At 40.7% G+C, this 20,038-nt stretch overlaps 1 protein-coding gene across 1 annotated transcript in view; it reads right to left on the bottom strand.

The window, feature by feature from the left end:
- The window catches only part of TMPRSS15 (transmembrane serine protease 15), an 81,713-nt gene that overhangs the window by 61,342 nt on the left and 333 nt on the right, over positions 1-20,038 (bottom strand). The window contains exons 2-8 of the mRNA XM_063127700.1: positions 17,476-17,597; positions 16,753-16,820; positions 7,117-7,268; positions 5,836-5,877; positions 5,473-5,514; positions 2,358-2,477; positions 142-250 (exon numbers count right to left, since the gene is read on the bottom strand). Coding sequence (XP_062983770.1) covers positions 142-250; positions 2,358-2,477; positions 5,473-5,514; positions 5,836-5,877; positions 7,117-7,268; positions 16,753-16,820; positions 17,476-17,597 — 655 coding nt within the window. The remainder of the gene's footprint in view (positions 1-141; positions 251-2,357; positions 2,478-5,472; positions 5,515-5,835; positions 5,878-7,116; positions 7,269-16,752; positions 16,821-17,475; positions 17,598-20,038) is intronic.

Below are 20,038 nucleotides of genomic sequence, written 5' to 3'. Positions count from 1 at the left end.
CTAGTTGGAAAGCATGAACATTTAATAATTATTCATATTAAGTGAATAAGCAAAATTGTTAAGAATTCATTATACAAAAATGGTTGCATTTTATCTGCAGATAAGAGTCTAGTTAATACAAAACATTGTGAAGTGACTTACTGTATAATCCATCGGCAAAAAGTGTTTGAAATATAGGGTTCTGGGTAATGAATGGAATGGAAAGACCCAGAGGAGCCAGTCAGAATAAATTTTCCATCACAGGGTGTAGCTGTAAATAAATAATCATTATCTTTTCAATTCATTGAAAGCTAGAAATAGATAAAAATGAAAAAAAATGTTTTAAAAGTATTTTGCCTCAGTATCACATTATGAGAGGAAAAGAACACCCTCCCAGTTTTGAGACAAGCTTCATTATATTAGCAGCCATGTTGATTCAGGATTTTTAAATACATTTTTAATGTCTAGAGAAGCACGATTTCTTGTTTTTAGGTGTCTATCTTCTACTGTGCAACATTTAAATTTATTTTCTGTAGCAGGACCAAGAGAAAATGGTTAGGTAGATTACCTTACAGATCAACTGCAACCATCATTCCAAAGGGGGAATGGTAATTCCCAATTCCTATTTTGATGCACTTTTCTGCAGGAACTATATCCCCTGCCCCCTTCAGCCAATATGTCAGAAATAATATCTTGATGATCCCCGAAAAGTCTCTTCAAGTAGAATGAACCCTTTATACAAGAGACACGAATCTCATACCTATTGACCACCCTCCAATTCATGAGGTAAATCTTGTATTCTGATTCTGGAGCAACACAAATTTGTATGCATTTTTCAAGGAAAGGCACCACATATTTGTTTATGTTTGTTTGTTTGCCAGTGCTGACTCATTACAATAATATAAGGAGATTTTCTTGATTTGTCATTACGATAATAAGAAAAGTGGTTAATTTCTTCAGAACCAACTAATGCCAACATGTTTAGAATGGATCCATGGAAATCAATGGGACAAGTTAGTCATGACTAATTTAAATTCTGTTAATTTCAGTTGGTCTTCACTAAGCAAGACCAAGCCTGGATACAACCAAGGCAATTATGGTGATAAGCAGTTTCAGACACAATATTGTTACGAACAGTATATATTTGCTAGCCTTTTTAAATGGAAGGATATCCCTAGAGTCTACCCTTACACTGAGTTAACATCTCTCTCTTACATTATATGCACCACAGCTTCTTTTATATAACATACTAGCTTAGTAAAAACAGTTCAGTTTTTCTACATGCCTCTAGATCTTTCTATCTTACTACTACTACTAGCGGCATTTCAATACAGGCTATGGTTCCCACTTTCTAAAGCTGAATTTAGTCATGGGGCTGAGGTAGAGTCAGTCCATTTCATGGTGATTTTTATCTTTATCATTAAAACTAGGAAATGAAGGTTTGCAGTGTCACCTGTTGTCTGCATTTCAGCTGAGAAGTTAATTGATTTCACTGACCTCTGACAGCAACAGGAAGAAACTGTTAGAATTACACCCTTCCTGTGCTATGATTTTATACCTCTAGTATAACCTGAACTCAGTAGTGGAATTATAATGGGGATGGTGTTGGCATAGTTCTTTGAAAGTGAATAGGTTCTTTTGTGGTCAAGAGTAGTTGTAAAACTACTATAGATGCTATTGTAAAATTTTACAGAACTTCTCAGACACCAGATCATTTATGAAAGAGGTATTGTCACTTTGGGAATGGGACATTAGTGAAAAATAGAACTGGAGAATTTGGCATGCTTTCTAACAGTACAGATGGCTTCTTCTTCATGTTCTCTGTGCATCATACAACGGGTTTAGTTAACGTAGCAGGAGCCCTGCCCCCTTTTGTATCTGGTCATGCTAGTATAGCTCCTGCAGCTTGAACTGTTGTGACGAGGAGGGAATTTCACCAGGTGCTGCATGACTACAAAGGACACCTGCTGAAATCCCCTTTTCTATGCAACTGTTAAAGAGCCAGGAGCCCTGGCCTCCTTTCCATATGCTCACCCTATACATAGCACATATATCCAGCATTAATTCAGAGCAATGAAAGTTGGTTCTTCTGTTTCAAAGCATTACCACATGGAAAGCTTTGGATAGCATATAAAGGATAGCAATGATGAACTACATAAAATTCTGTTATAGACAGAATATTACTTTTCCATAGTACAAATTCACCTACAATACATTATTTATCATTATATAGGGGGAAAACTATAGGTAAAATCTCTGTCTTGCACAAACACACACACACACACATTCCTGATGGGTTAAATATTTTTTTTAATAGTTCATGATGTTGAGAGATTCAGGGAGGTTCAAAGGCTAATTGCAGAAGCTCAAATTCTTACCACATGTTTTTTCATATTCATCAGAACCATCTGGGCAGTTTGATACTCCATCACAAAATAATTCTTTTCTTATGCAGCTTATACCATCAGCACACAGTTCATCAGGAGGTAAACATTTCACTAAAATACATTTGTAAAAGGAAAATGGCATTATTCAGAAAACCTGCTTGCTTTTGATTTCTTGAAACTTCAGAACAGCAGGATATACCTACTGTATGAAAAAGGACCCAAATCTTCCCACAAATTTTTCTCTACAGAGTACAGACATGTTTTCAGTCCAGGCATTCAGGGCAAAAACAACATTTGTTTCCATTTTTTATTCTAACAGTAGGTGTAGGTTCTCCAATCTGGATTGGGACCCTAGAGCAAGGGGGGGGGCTTTTAAAATCTGGACTGATCTCCTTGCACCTCTTCTAGATTAAAAATGACTATTTAATCACTAAATACAGACTTAAACTTATCTCTGTTTTAGCCTTCATACATCCTCTTCACTCCTTGATTTAACTGGCACCATTAGGGTGACCATATGGAAAGGAGGACAGGGCTCCTGTATCTTTAACAGTTGTATAGGAAAGGGAATTCAAGCAGGTGTAATTTGTATGCATGCAGCACCTGGTGAAATTCCCTCTTCATCATAACAGTTAAATCTGTAGGAGCCCTGCCCTCTTGAGCAGATACAAAAGAGGGCAGGGCTCCTGCTGAAATTCATATGGTCACCCCACATACCATAAATGGCTTGTGAGTCAGAGTGGCTTTCTTAAAGAAATCTGGATGTATGTCTTATGTGGCTACTATATCTTTTAATCCTGTCTTACTCCTTTTTCTACATCACTTTGAAAAGATATAGCTTTAAAAATGACTTGAAATATATTTAAATAAATAAATAAATAACCTTCATCTGTAGTTTCTGATTATAAGGCAGTAGAAAACACAACACTATGAAGCCCTTTAGATTAAAGGAAAATCACATTTGCTTACCGTCACTTTGCATTGAAGTGAGTTGAATTACACAGGAGGAGAGCAGTGATTATGTGGCCTGTAATTTTAAACTTCCCAGCTCATATAGATAAATGGGATAAAGCCCTCTAGTGGTTGTTTTGTAGCATAACTTCAACTACACATGGCAGGAAATCCCGAGACATTTCATAAAAATTGGGGTTTCCAAGGTTTATTTTTTAGAGGCATAACTGGGGAAAAGAGTGGGAGATGTGCAGGAGACTCACGACATCATCAAAATGACCTGCAAACTTCTGTAAGTGGCCAGTCACAATTATTAAATTGCTCATTTAAATAATTAAAGTATTACTCTTGTCTTGAACTGAGTGCATGGTAATCCCCTTAGGCAACCATATTAACATGGTTCAGACATCACCACTACCCCCATGGTTTTATAAACAGGGGTGCAGAATCACAGACTTGCAGGTCCTCAAATGGCCAAGCCCCTTTCCCCCAACTGCCAGTTGTTATGGCTTCCCAGCTTTTGCATGTCGCCTCTCCATTCTAAATGGTTGAATTGCCTCTCCTAAAGCTTAGTTACTGACAGAAGAAGCTTAAAGCTACAGTATGCTGGCATTTTTAAGATTTGGCCCCAACACCTTTGTCTTTGGTCCTGCTCACCACTGGGGCCAGCCAGATCTACACTAGGCAGGATACAACACTTTAAAAACAGTTTGAAAACAGTATAAGTAATGTGTCCTGGGCCCGCCACTGCCCACCTCCCCACCGGCCTCCTGCTGCCGTCGAAAGAGCCAGCCGGGTCGGAGAGCTTCTTCCGCTTTCCCCCCCCGCCTTCTTCTGCCAAGCTCTCTGACCCGGCCGGCGGGGAGGTGGCGGCAGCAGCGGCAGCAGCAAGGATGCGGCCGGATTCCCCAGCCGCCTCGGAGGAGGAGGGGGCGGCGGTGGTGAAAAGTTCCCAGGGCTCCTGTCAGATGCGAGGGTGCCTAGAGCGTCCTTGCCGAGGCCGGCGGGGAGGTGAGCGGTGGTGGCAAGGACGCTCTAGGCATCCTCGCATCTGACAGGAGCCCTGGGAACTTTTTGCCGCCGCCACCGCCTCCTCCTCCTCCTCCGTCTCTTCTGGACAGGTATCTACATGTATCTACACTAGGAGTTTCGGGGCACCCTGGAGTTGCACCCAAGCGGCTTCAGGGCGCCCCGACGACTCTGTGTAGATCCCCTCCTGAACTATGGCTTCTTCCTTTAACATAAGGGTGGGCAATTTGTGGCCCTCCAGATGCTTTGGGATTATCCTTCACCATTGTCTATGCAGGCTAGGGCTGATGGGAGTTGTGGGCCAAAACATCTAAAGGGCCACAAGTTGCCCATCCCTGCTTTATTTATTTATTTATTTATATTTCTTTATTGCATTTCTATACCGCCCCATAGCCGAAGCTCTCTGGGTGGTTTACAAAAGTTTTAAAAAAGTAAACATTAAAAACTAATATACAAAGTTTAATAACATAAAAAGCATGAAAACAACAGTATCGTATAAAAACAGCTATTCTGGGTTCCATTAAAAACAAACAAACTCAGCTCATGTTGTTAAACGCTGTTAAATGCCGTTAATAGGACCATGTGCCTTCATACCTTTCCATAAGCATTGGAACCCTGGAAAATCCAGTGACAAAATCAGTAGTGGCCTACCAATAAGAACCACCAGTATTACTGATATGAATAACAGTGCTTATAAAAGACATTTTGGATGCCTTGTTTTATTATTGTACTTCAAAAAACTAAACCACAATGCCATCTACTGGAGAAAGAAAATGAATCCATCTTAAAATGTTTTCTTCCATTACCTTGGAAAGATAGAACAACAAAAATATATCTACCCATCAAACTTTTCAAAGCATAAACTTTAAGAACTTATGCTTAATTATCTTAAGATTCCCTAAGTGGTATAGGCTCTGGTTATTAAAATAGGTATATATTTGTGTGATGTAACAGCCAATACTGTTCACCACTCACACAGTCTATTGAATCCTATTCTATACAAGTTCACTATGAATGTTATGGGTGGAAAAGATAGTGAACAAAGCATATAATCTGAGTACAAATACACATGGAACCTCTGATACAAAGAAGACCCACTTTATCATGTCACATTCTATTTACAAACCTGAAGATGTCAAAGGACTGCTTGTACTAAATGTTCCCAAACCTGTAAAGCAAAAAATAAAAATAAAAAATCAGAAAACTCAAAATTGTTTTTAAAGCAAGCATTCCCTTTATTTATTTTAGAAGCTTTATACAACAGTGTGAAAAAGTATATGGGTATATTGCTTTGGCTGTCAGAGATCACCAATTATTTTGTTCAGGTTTCCCTTATAAGTTAGCTGCTATAATTTCTATCTTCTAAAACTGGAATCATGTTTTTACGTCAGTAGTCCTGTGTCGGACAATGTTGCTAAAGATGTTTACAGCTCAGTGCTGTGCATGCCTACTAAGACCCACTTTATCATGTCACATTCTATTTACAAACCTGAAGATGTCAAAGGACTGCTTGTACTAAATGTTCCCAAACCTGTAAAGCAAAAAATAAAAATAAAAAATCAGAAAACTCAAAATTGTTTTTAAAGCAAGCATTCCCTTTATTTATTTTAGAAGCTTTATACAACAGTGTGAAAAAGTATATGGGTATATTGCTTTGGCTGTCAGAGATCACCAATTATTTTGTTCAGGTTTCCCTTATAAGTTAGCTGCTATAATTTCTATCTTCTAAAACTGGAATCATGTTTTTACATCAGTAGTCCTGTGTCGGACAATGTTGCTAAAGATGTTTACAGCTCAGTGCTGTGCATGCCTACTAAGAATGAAGTAATATTATGTTGAATTATGTATAGGATAGGGCTGTGCGAGCCTTGGGCCTCAGATTTGAAAATTCGAAGCACGGAGGTCATTTTTTTGGAGTTGTTTCTTTGAGGATGGGGGAGGCAATGAAATACCCCCGTTGTAATGTCCTACTGAGAGTCATCCCTTTGAAAACTTTCCCATCTTCCCCTCTCACTTTATGTTACACAGTGACCTTAGCTAGACTAGTGGTCTAGTGGGGTGGAGGGGTGAAGATCCGCAATAATTTTATTGCGTGATCTCCCCATCAGTACACATGCGGCGCGTGATGACCTCAGAGGGAGAGGCATCATGCCTGCCATTTTTTCCCTTTTTTCTTAAGGGTACAGCAGTAGACGAACGCTCGTGCGCAAAAGGTAAGTATTTTTTTTAAGTAAGTACTTTCCCCTCTTCCCCCCCGATGGGCACAGTGCTCCTGAGGAGCTCTGTGCCCCATGTGAGGGTCACGGCTCCTCGCAAGGAATTGAGAGGAGCCGGGACAAACTGTGGCACCCAGCCACACGTTCCGTGGTCTCGGGCTCAGCCTGAGACCACGGAAAAACCGGGCCTAAAGGAGAGGGCGAGATCTCAGGGCAAGGGAGGGATCATCCCTCCCTGATCTTGGGATCCCCTGTGCATCATGTGAATGCACAGGGACAACCCTGGGGATTGCCCCAGGATAAAGCCCCATCTAGCTATGGCCAGTATCTGATTTTTAACTTTTTAGACTCATCTTTCTTCATATAACAAATTCAGTAAAAGCCTTATTTGAAGAATAGTTGAGGTTGTATATCAACATTTTAAGATGGGAAGTGGCAGTGAGCCTGATAACTTCAGAAAAACTTGCTGGTATGAGTAGAAGATGTATATCAATGAAGACAACAGGAGTAGCAAAGCAAATAGCTCATTTCAATGTTTTAAAGTAACAATTTACCTGTTATTTCTATGCTGTTCACATCGATGATGAAAGTCTGCAAAAGGTCACTTTTATTTCCTTTAATACCCAAAGCCAGTTCATTCTTTATCTTTTCATCAGGTACCCATTGTAGAAAGAAAAGGTGGAACAATGCAATAACGCTGCCATTTCTGACAAGTACTCCCCAAGAAAAATAATGACAAGAAAGCTAAATTAGTCAACAAAATAGAGTGTAATGAGTTTGGCTGTCTTTATTACTGGGAATGGGCCTGTTACCAGGTAACAAATGGATGACCAGGGACTTAACAAAAGAACATTGGTGTTCCTTAATGGCCAGAAATCTGCCCCCTGTTTTTACAAGATGACAACTTTCAGTTTATGGGAGGGACAAAGAAATGCAACTGAAAATATAGAGACAGGGGAAAGAACTGAGCAGTTTTAACCGGAGTTGGCTAAGTAGAAGGGTGCTGATGCTCTTTGGGGTTCAAGGGAGGCCTAGCAGTCATGTTACAGCTTTGGGAGTGTTCCCGCTTCCAATGTGCTTGGAAGTATATTTGTAAAATTTACAAAGATATTAAACAAGTCTTTCATTCGAAAGAATGTCAACCCAGTAGCTCTGCATTTGAAAGTCTGACCTCACCAGAAAACTGAGAGAGGCAAACATGATTTCACAATTGCCCTAGCAATGTGATTATTTTCTAAAGTAGCGGTAGGCAACCTCTTGTTCTCCAGGTATTTTGGACTACAACTCCCATATGCCCCAGAAAGTATAGCCAGTGGTCAGGGATTATGGGAATTACTCCAAAACATCTGCTAGGCACTAGGTTACCTACTCTGGATTATCTAAACAGGATTACCTAAAGGACCATCAAAGGGAGGGATGAATAAAGGGTGTTGAGTGGCTACATAGGATCTGTGGTGGGTTGCTTGTTTTCTAGCTAAAGTGTCTCTGGCCTAGACTCTCAAAATATTTGGCTTGGGCCATAGCCCAGTGGAAGAACACACACTTTACATGTGAAACGTTTATCACTGGTAAGGCTGGAAAAGACTCCTTCTGAAACCTTGGAGACCCGTTGACAGTCAGTGCTGACAAAACTGAGTGAACCAATAGTTTGATCTGGTGTAAGTTCCCAGTTTCTCTATACCTACTTACCATGTTATTAGTAATATAAGTAAATAAATCAGACACATTGTCTTGCTTTAGAATTCAATTAAATTGCAAAAGCATGCCAGCAACAAGAAGTTAGTGAATTATAGGATAATGTCTAATAACAAAAACTTGCAAGATGATACATCTTACAGACTTTAGCCAATCTTAGGTAAATACAGAAAATGACTGTGATAACTCAAAATGAGGAAATGAGCTTAATAATCAAAGGAAGGAAAGGATCTAAGATGAGAAAGGCTATATGAGCAACCAGTGAGTGGGAGTGCAGAGTCTGAAGCTAAATAACCAGAAAAGTTTCCAATTGAAATTTAAAAGATTAAATTGAATTCTGTTTCAATTAGCTGGACTGAGATTATCATAATTGCCAGTGCTGATGGAGATCCTTTTAATGTGGGGAGTCTTAACATAGAAATGGCTAATTGGTCAGTAATTCAAACCTCTTTTATTGGCAAACCCTCCAGATATACGTTTTTAAATTTTCTGCTACCAGAACTACTAAATAAGCTTTTTCTTTTATTGCTTGGAGGCCCAGTGGTTCGTGAGAACATAAGCTAATGTATCTCTGAACTTTTAAAAGGTCTAGTATCAACATGTAAGTTAACTTGGACCTATGTATGGTTCTATTTATAGGTACAGGTCTATAATTATACCAATATATGTCATCTACCTATGGCTGTATTTTCCCGGATGATCCCGGGGAAAAAGGCAGGTGTAGACATGCCCCAAGTCCTCAAGTAGGTGCAGGGATTTCTATGGAGTCCCCACAACCTGAATCAAGCTCCCCCAGCACTTTCTTTCCAGCTGCCCTTACAGAGAAGGTAGGACACACCCTGGCAGGACATGCCAGGGAGTGGCAGTATGACACACATTGCTAAGCGTGGTGCTTACCTACAACTTATAATGAGGTCTTTGCATGCAGAGAGGTTTTGCACACACACTCTAAATGTAAAGTCACAGTGATGAGCTGAAACAAGGACCAGAAGGACGGACACACACACATATATATATACACTCCACCCTCCCTAAAAGTTGGGGGGAAGGAGGAAGCATTTTTGGGAAACAAACAGCAGCGCGGGTGGAAGAAAAGAAAAGCTAATCCTCAGCTTTACAATTAATTTAACATGTAGTTTAGCTGACAGTAAACGAGAGATGGGCTTTCCAGCGATGAGAAGCTGCATCACAGATTGGTACCTAGTCAGGATCAGTCAAATTGGCACAATAGTTCCCCCTCCTCCTGGGCACGTCCACTTTCCTCTTACTGGTAAAAGACAGACATAGCCTTTTTTTAAAAAAAAAAATCTTCTTGTTGTTGTGACTCAGCAACACTGCTGCTTTAATTCCACCCCTCCTGTGTTTATTTATTTATTTATTAAATTTATATACCACCCCATAGCCAAAGCTCTCCTGGTTTTCCCTCTCCAGTGAAGTCAGGCAGGCTTTCACTGTGGTTCAAGTTCTTATTGTTGTTGTGATTATTAATATTAATATTACTAGTACTGCTATTATTAACATTATTATTATTATTAGAGAGCTTCGGCTATTGGGCAGTATAAAAATGTAATAAATAAATATTATTATTATTATTGTTATTATTATTGTTTACTAATGGCTGAGTGATCACAGTGCAGTCAATCAACTCTGGAGCAAGAATCACAAAGCTTTACTCTTATCCTCCCAGCCCCCTATTAGTTATGGGATGCAAAAGTAAAGGCATCTCTCTGTGCTGTTCCTGTCTCACAGGGACGGTTTGAAGCAATCCTTGGCTCACTTACTTGTGCCCCCAGAAATGTCTGCTGCATGCCTGCCTTCCCACCTCTGCCAGGGTGCTGTTGTTGTGGAGTATCTGCTGGGACTGACTCCCCTATAGATCTATTTATTTATTTATTGCACGAAGCTCTCTGGGCGGTTTACAAATCTATGGCATAGTCGTACATCTCTGCCTGCCTCTCTGCCCTCCTGGTGCCTGGGAGATGTACCAGATGATGGGCTTTGTGGTTCAACCCCACAAGCCTCTGGTATGCTTGCTCCCAGTGTTACAGGAGCATGCTGCCTGTCCTCCTTTGTGCCCACCCCACAGGGATGGTTTGTGCGTTTCTTGCTTCATTTCATTCATTCATTTCATTTATTGCATTTTTATACCGCCCAATAGCCGACACTCTCTGGGCGGTTTACAAAAATTAGAACTACAACAATATTTAACAATATACTAATCAACAACATCACAATAATACTCAAAAATATACTAAATACAAGTTCACAGCAAAACAAACCAGATAAAAAGAAAAGAAAGCTTGGTTGGAACAGCGTTTCTCCCCCTGAAGCAGTGCCTCCTTTCAGGTCCAGCCTTGCTTTTAAAGCCTCCAGGTGGTGGTGGGGAGGGGAGCAGGTGGAATAGCTCACCCTTGGTGGAACAGCGTTTCTCCCCCTGAAGCAGCGCCTCCCTTCAGCTCCAGCCTTGCTTTGACTCAGGGTATCCTTCCTTGTGATAAAAGGCAGCTGCATTGCGTGCTCACCCTGTTTAATATTTCTTGGTGTGTGTTTGTGTGCATTTTAAGTGTTTCACCTGAGATGAAGATCCTTATTTAGAAAAAAATCTTTATTCCCCCAAATCATCTGTCCTATTGATTGCTAATATGGACAAGCGCTTTGCAATGGATCCCTATGGTTTCTCTATGGAGAATTCTATGCTATTATTGATTGCTATGGGCACGCGCTTTGCAATGGATCCTTATGGGCAGGTATGGAAAGATGTCATTGTAAATCCTGTTTCTGAAAATGGGGTGTAGGATTTTCAAAAATTCCCCAAAAATCAGTGGAGGCTCGGATTTTCTTCCAACTGGGCATGAAGGTGGATACATGGATAAGTTCTCATGGTGGTGATTTTGAGGTTTCTAACATGAAAGCTGATGGAGTTCTCGAAAGGGGTGTGAATGGGGGTTAGGGGGTGATGCTTAAAATGAAAAAAAATCACCAAAAATCAGGGCATGCTCAGATTGGCTTGAAACTTGCCATGAATGTGAATCTAGATGGATGGCATCTGTGAGGGTGCCCACTTTCAACTTTGTATCTGTAAAGATGTCAAAGTAAATCCGATTTCTGAAAATGGGGTGTAGGATTTTCAAATATTCCCCTAAAATCAGTGGAGGCTTGGATTGACTTCCAACTGAGCATGAATGTGGATACATGGATAATCTCTCATGGTGCTGATATTGAGGTTTGTAACCTTAACAGAAAAAAAGTTATAGGCATTTGGATTTCAATGCAAGTCTATGGGGGGAAATGGAGCTCTGATTTGGATCCGGAGCTCCGCAGTGAAGCGGAGCTCACCACAGGCAGATCGACGCAGAGTGGGCCCGATCTGGAAGTCGTGGATCGGGGGTGCGTGCACAGCCCTAGAAGAAACCCATTTGATTTAATGTGAACTTACCTACTTTCACATTTTGAAACTAATATGCAAGCCAGTTATTCAACATTTGCACTCCTCCGAATTTTGCAGTGGAAATGCAAACATAAATGTATGCATTGGGGGAACATGCAGACAAAAAATGTTTATTAGCAAAAATATAATGTTTGTATTGGGCACGCACATAAAAAATGTGTCTGATTGCAGACTTTAGAAAAGGATCCAAAAGTTCTAGATGAGCTGAACTTAAGGCTGGAAATTGAAAGATAAACTGAAATTGAGAGTTTCATCCATCCCATGTTCAAGGGATCATGTGAGTGAAGCCCTTTCTACACCTAAGGATTATCCCAGGAAAATTGAGGGATCGTCCCTGCCTGCTCCCAGGATACCCTGTGTGTCATTTAAATGCACAGGGATGATCCCGGGACAATCTCAGGAAAAAAGGTGTAGAAATGGCCTGAGTGTGTAACACCTTTGGGCAGTTTGGGGGCTGATTCCCTCCCCTTGAACCAGCTACAAACCATACTCCTCCTGCCCCCCCAATAGAAGAGAATGGGGTAAACAAGCTACATTTGTCCATTATAAGCCTCTGTAGCAGTGTGTCACTGAATTTTGGCAGCAAAGCATGATTCCCCCCCACACACACTCATTTTTTTTTAAATACACAACACAAGGATCAGTGAAGATTGGTGGCTCTGATTTCAGTAGGGCTGTGGGCTCATCTACACCAAGCAGGATGTTCCACTACGAAAGCAGTACGAAAGCAGTATATAAAAGGCAGGAGCCACACTACTGCTTTATAGCGGTATTGAAGTGCACTGACAACTGTTGGGGCCCCTTGACACATACCATATACCACTTTCAGAGTGCTATATCCTGCTTAGTGTAGATGTGTCAATGGGCCCCAACAGTTGTCAGTGCACTTCAGTGCTACCAGAAAGCAGTAGTGTGGCTCCTGCCTTTCACATACTGCTTTCGTACCACTTTCATAGTGGAATGTCCTGCTTGGTGTAGATGAGCCTACTGATTCCATTCTGGCTGTCAGTCAGAACTCTAATGTAGCTACCCAATGTGCTGAACTCTATTTCCCCCCCCCCCCTCCGGACAAGGATGCACCAAAGAGGAGAAAGAGTCTGCTTTTTTAAAAAAATAAATGAATCCCCAACTTTAAAGGATCCCCTTCACTGAATTAGATGGTGTGAACAGCACTACATACTCTAAATTGTGGGTGAAGTGGATCTATTTGAAACGCAAATTTGAGTTCCAAATCCAAGCTTCTCTTCTTGGCACACTCTTAGAGTGAACATAGCCTAAGATGCCTCTATCCTCTGTCTTTTAATCTGAGCCTTGGGGTTTTCAAAACATTTGTTTTACCCAGTGGGGGTTTCTGCTTGGTTTCATTGATTTCAGCTACGCTCAGTATTGATTTCTCAACTTGCAGCAAGATCTGGATTGAAGATGATGCGTGACCATATAATTATGCTTATTGAAGTGAAGAAAGTTTTCTTTTTGTTAAAAATCAGCAGTGACCTTTTTTATTTGAAACAATCCCTGCCAGCAGACTGTCACTGATACAGCTGTGCTCTTGAGAAAGTGGTGATTAATCCTAGCACTGCACAAAGCAGAGGCTGCAATATATTGAAAGATCCTTCCCTTTAATTTCTTAAATGTTTCTGATAACCTCTAGGCTAAGCAAAGTAAACAAAAACTTTTGATGCTATCTCTGTGACTCATCTGAGTTTCAAGGATGAAATAAGAAGTCAAATTGCCCCAAAGGATAGAGCAAACACTTGGCTTATAAAAATAGCACAAGGATACATTCATTGCAGCAAAGTAACAATGAAAATCAGTCTGCATTCAAACAATGCACCCTGTCCTTGTAAAAAAGCAGAGAAAATCAAAGGGCCACTGGTTGAGCATGTTTGCGGCCTATGGGCTAACTGGAGAGGGTTTAATCAGCATTCAGCAAGTCCTACTTAGGTGTCACTTTGTTGATTATTCGTTCAGTCGCTTCCAATTCTTCGTGACTTCATAGACCAGCCCACGCCAGAGCTTTCTGTCAGCCGTTGTCTCACCTAGCTCCCCCAAGGTCGAGTCCATCACCTCCAGAATATCATCCAGCAGTCTGGCTTTATTTCCTGGAGTATGGACTGGTTTGATCTTCCTAGATCTTCTTGCAGTCCAAGGCACTCTCAGTCCAAGGCACTCTTGCTCAGTGCTTATTTGGGCAATCATTGACCCAGTTTGCATGACACGGGAGCCCATCATGAATTCATTTACCCCCAGAGGAGCTGTGGCATGTGCTGTCCACAGTTACAAATATACAACCACTGACTGGGTGTTGTTGTGTCATGTGAACCTGTCCAACAGTGGTTATATGAGAGCTAAACAAGCTTTGCATAACCTGTGGTCTGTTGTAGGGCTTGTGAGAGCTGTTTAGCCCTCAAATAACCCCTGCCAGTCAGCTTCACATGACTCAACAACCCCTGGTCATCAGTTGCATGTTCATAATGACAGCTAGCATGTAGCCACAGCATCTCAAGAGTGAATTAACCCACAATAGACTGTCATGTCATGCTAACTGGCCCATTGTCTCAGGGCCTAACTGTACATACAATTGTGGAGTTGAACCAGAGCTCACAGAGATGCAGTATTGGTCCTTTTTTATTAGTAAGGATGTTGACATCATCTGCTACTCACTTCCCCCAACACAAGTCCCTTAGGTACTTAGGTGCAATACTCACAGTAGTTGGAGAAAACCATGATTTCCAATTCAGAGCTGGAACAGCTAGATCAAACAATGGAGGAGGAACCTCTCCCCAGAGCCCCCACGCATTGGGAAATATTCTTCCCAAGACCTTGACAAATACTGCCCCCCACACCATGGGAACCCAAGTTTCCAAGGAAGAGGAAGAGGGGTATGACTTGAGAAGGGGCTAAGATGCTCTGCCACTATAGCCACTCCTAGAAGCCAATGTAGAAAGGCGCTGTCCTAAAGGAGAGGGGTCACTGTGAGGCAGTTTGTGAGACAATTCACTATGACTCTCTTCCCTAACAGAGATCTTAGAATAGTCATTTAGAGCCTCGGGCAGTTTGAGAACTTCCTTGAATACACATTGTGGAAAGGTTTCCCACACAATGGCACAATAAAGCCATAAAAGCTTGGAGCTTTGGGTCTCTGTTTTGTTAATTGCAAAGGGGGATGATGATCAAACATAATAGCTTAAACCATCCCTGCCTAGCTGTAATCTCTATGAAATTTGTCTTCTCCTACCACACTCATTCATATTGGGGTGGGGGGAGACCTCCCATTCCTAATATTATTTTCCAAGCTGGGAGGATATCATGGAGATTGTGGCTGAGGGAAGGAAGGCTCAAACCTCCCCTTTCTGAATACTGCGATCTTGATAACAATCTCCTCACCACACCTGGTATTTAATTTAAAAAAAATGGCATGATATGATTGCTGATCACATTGTTAATGTCACCTGAAATTCCACCCCCACTCAGTGCATCAATTCACAACTTTGCCTAAAGGTACATCTGAATCACAGTGGACCAGATTTCCTGAAGATCTAAGAACATAAGAAGAGCCATGTGGGATCAGACCAAGGGGCCATCTAGTCCAGCATTCTGTTCACACAGTGGTCAACCAGCTGCCCATGGGAAACTTACAAGCAAGAGATGAGTGTAATAGCACCCTCCTTCTCATCTTCCCCAGCAACTGGGGCACATATACATACTGACTCTGCTACTGGAGGAAGCATATAGCCACCAGGACTAGCAACCATTGATAATCATATCCTCCATGAACTTGTCCAGTCCTGTATTAAAGCCAACAAAATTTGTAGCCATCTCTACACCTTGTGGTAGCAAATTCCATAATTTAACTTTGTGGTGTGTCTGAATATGTAAACTGATATTGCTGTGATGACTTAAAACATTTAGTGTGTGTGTGGTGTTTGATTTTATTTCTCATAATGCAAGCCAAAAGGTTCTGGTTTTACTTCATGTACAGTATATTTGGTACAACTTGACAGCAAATGTTATTAAGCTTGGGAATGGTGATCCTGTGTTTCATTAACATTCTCAAATGCATCTACTAGCTGTTGAATTTAACAATGGGAAACTACATCTTATTTCTTGACAGAACTATTTGAGAACTGATTAGAAAGGCAACTATACTATAATGGAAGTGCATGCAGAATGTCAAAAAGCTTGGGAAAATCAAGTAAATTATCAGACGAAATAGACAATAAACCTTGAATGGCAGCATTCCCTACTTACCTACAGGAAGTGTTATTCAACTGCAGCTTATTATGCGAGTCACGATTAAAAAATATACAGAGCAATCCTACTGCTGGGAGTGGGAAGATCTGAAGGCAGAGGAACTGCCTTATTCAAAGCCTTGCCATGCTCATGCTGGCAAGGCAAAAGAGAGGGAGGGAGCTATTTCTCCGCTTTCCATCCCCCTTTAATGATTTCCATCCCCCTTTAATGATTTCCATCCCATTTGAAACAATTGGGGTGTGTGTTATGCATGCCAGTTCCACAGCTGATGCAAATTTCCTCCCATGTCAGAAGCATGTCTGTGGACCAAAGGGGCCTCCCCCAATCAGCCCACGACATGCCTTCGATGCCTGCTTTCTTTCTTCTTTTCTTTTTTTGTCTCTACCAATATTGGAGCTTTGATGTTGGAGAGGCAAGAGTTTTACACAGGGGCTGGGAATGGTGCATTCTCTCCCTCTCCCCCCTCTCTGGGCAGATTTCTGTTATCTCTGCCCTCTGAGGGGGAGAGCTGATCTACATAATGTCCCTTGGGACAACCTACCAGGGACCATAAGACTGCATGTTTAGACAGAAAAAATGTCCTACAACTGACAGCAATACTGGCAATTTTAAGATTTTTCTTCTGTCTCAACATACATAAGATTGCATTATTATAGAGAGACGAAACGGATCATAATGCACTATTAAACCATTGTCACAGTTGCATACTTTTGAGCCCCTATGATTTCTGTAGTATTTTATGTATAACTATACATAACTGCAGTCCTAATAATGACTAACAACAACAACTCACCTGAACTCCAAAACTTTACAGTTCTTGTAGTCATTTTGAAGTTCACTTGATTGAAATATGTCATCTACCTGGATGGGAAAAGTTGGTAGAGGCAAAGCAACAGTGACAAAACCTTTCTTGAAATGGTCAAGTCAGTGTCTATGAAGTTTATAGAACCATTCCTTCCACCCCACTCCACCCAGAAAGGTATTGGTCCAATTGAAAAAGCAACAACATCTGAGCTGCCTTTTCCTTATGAACAATGCCCTACCTTGGAACACAACTGCTCTGTACAGCACCATGTACATTAATGGTGCTATATAAATAATAATAATAATAATAATGTTTCTATTTCACACCCACCCACCCAGCTGATTAGCGTGTTGTCCGAATTCAGCCAGGCAGTGTGAGCACACTAACTCCAGCCCTTCCATCATTGTTGTCATCATGCTCTACTCGTGGAAGATGACTTTATGAAGAAGGCATCCTCCTGTATCTATAGAGGTTCTCAAGATGATCTGGAATGCTGGAAAATTATTATTATTATTATTGACTGGTTCTTTATATTGTCTTTTAATTTTGAATCTATCCAAGTTCTCTAACACATGTGCACACGCATGCATGCACACACAGCTGCACACATACTGAAGAATTTTGCTAGATTAAAAATTAAAAGACAATCTAGCGAAGCCGGGGAATGCCAGTCAGTAATAATTTGGTAAACAGGTATCAGTTGAGTCTTACCATTTGCTGAACATCAAAGGCAAGCACTTTGAAAGCTGTTGATGATTGCTCTTGCAAAGCAGGGCTGAAAGATGTTCCAGACAGTAATGTGAATGTTCCCTCTGCTTCGCGACTGCTTGCACCTGATAAAGGGGATACATGGAAGGATATCAAAATGATATTTCCCTCATTTTGCTGTTGGCTTAGACCTGTTCTTTGCATTTTACTGCCTTTGAAAACAGATGCACAGCATCAAGGAGCAAGGAGCAAAACATTTTACATGTTTTAGTAGATTTTTTTCCAGCCTCTTCCTCCTCCTCCTTCCTCTCTCTCTGGGCATGTCTACACCTGCCTTTTTTCCCCCCAGGGATCATCCTAGGGTCACCCCTGTGCATGTAAATGACATGCAGGTGATCCCAGGAGCAGGCAGGGACAATCCCTCCATTTTCTTGGGATAATCCTTAGGTGTAGAAAGGGCCTCTCTCTCCCCCCACCACACCCATTCCCCTACCTCACAATGGATCTGGTGTTAACACTCAACCTTGACCTGGCTATAGTGCTTCCTTTGGTGTAGCAGCACCAGTGTTTCCTAAGCACCTAAGCAACACAGGAAGAATTGATCATGCTTTCTTGCACAACATCTTGTAATTGGCATTTTTGACTCACAGGCACCAGATGCCGGCACTTTCCAATAGTAAGAAATATAGGAGTTGCAAAAAGCAAAGGCAGTTGGCCTCAGCCATGGAAGTCACTAATTTTGGCAATGCCACTGAAGGATCAGGATCATATTGCTGAGACACGACTCAGAGAAGCATAATGGTTAGGCAGCCAGGTTTTATCATATACAAGAAATCATGCTAGGAAATAGAATACTTTTAGAGTATTGTAAGAACTAAGGATTAACGTTGTTTCCTTTGGGCATGAAAGAGATACATTTCTCTGATGTGCAGCTTTGAAAAGAGACAGCTTTGATTTGACACATTATATAGCTGACCTTTTCTTCAGAATTCATGTATTGCTTTAGTGAATGTAGAGAATACCTTCTTACAGTCATTTTGATCTCTCAGGTTGATACCCTTAAAACATACAGCTTGTTTCAATCAGTTTTGATCTAAAAGTGGCATTCACATTAATCAAATGATCTAATCTAGCCTGAAAAATTAGATTTTTTTCAATTCTGAAAAACATCAAGAATTGAAAAGCAATTTCCTCAATAAAACACCTGGCCCTCACATTGCCCCTCAAAATCAGTGTGCAGAACCTTAGGTCCAGGGGCCAAATTCAGCCCACTTGAGGACCAAACCCAGCCCTCTGGAGTATCCCAGTTGGCCACACCCCCTCCTGGCTCCACCCCTTTCACTGAACATCAGTCCTTTGGTGGTTTCTTAGTTTTTGTATTAATCTCTGCATTGCTGCTTGGTTTTATCCTGGTTGTGCTTTTATATTGTACTTTTATACTGTGTTTTTATACTGTTGTTTATTTATTTATTGCATTTCTACTTTGAATTGTTTTATAGTTTTAATTTTTGTGAACCGCTCAGAGAGCTTTGGCTATTGGGTAGTGTAGAAATGCAATAAATAAATAAATAAATAAATAAATAAATAAATAAATAAATGACCACTAGAAGAAACATGTGAACCAACTACATGATGGTGGCCTCCAGGAAAAGATCTCTCTCTCTCTCTCTCTCTCTCTCTCTCTGCATGCCTGTGTCAAATTGAACATGAGCTCCAAATATAATACATGCTTTGGTCAAAATGCTATTTTGATGTCAAAGACTTGAATTGTTTCCTAGTAGAATGTAAGACCCCAATCCATAACCATGGAAACACATAGCACTTCACAAACTGGAGTATTAAACAGGATTCAGCCAGGGGAGTTATTTTTCTTTCATCTGTCTTTTCATTCCATGCAACTGTAACGTTCCATTGATTTAAGTGAGTGCTCTATAGCTCCTAAAATCAATTCTCAAACTTGTAAATGAAAGGAATTCACACAAAGGCATTAGTACAAAAGCAACTTTCATATCAACTTTAAAGCCACCCTGTTCCATGCTGCCATTAAATCAGAGAGCATATGCTTTACCATTCAAATTATGGTCCAAAGGTTACTACTGGGGCTTCTGTTTTGTTAATTTTTATGTGTAATGATTCTTTTTTTCAAAGTGGCAACACTTTAGCTTAGCATCAAACATGAGAAATAACTAAAGTAACATGAACAGCTGACTTCAGAGTTTGAAGATTTACCAGAGAGCCGAAGTATCAAGTCCCAACTCCTTACCTTGTTCAGTCGTTTTGCTTAAGAGCCACAAAAGTGTTAATAATCCAATGCAAATACATATTGACATTGTAAACAGAGCAGTGAGCAAGATTTCATAGTTATTAAGAGGAATGCCTTTCTTCTTTGATGACTTTTTCAGATCCATTTCAGGCTGGAAAATATGACTAATTAAGAATTGTCACCAGATGTGTAGATGAGAATGACAGGAACAATTATCAACCTGGACAGAAAGTTATATATTGAAGATGGCTGGAAATTAATTACAACTAAAGTTAAATTACAATCTTAATTTACATTTAGTGA

The sequence above is a fragment of the Elgaria multicarinata genome, chromosome 5 (genome assembly GCF_023053635.1).
Source record: "Elgaria multicarinata webbii isolate HBS135686 ecotype San Diego chromosome 5, rElgMul1.1.pri, whole genome shotgun sequence".
NCBI lineage: Eukaryota > Metazoa > Chordata > Lepidosauria > Squamata > Anguidae > Elgaria > Elgaria multicarinata.
The sequence above is the reverse complement of the archived record's forward strand: the minus strand, read 5'-3'. Positions and strand labels throughout refer to the sequence as shown.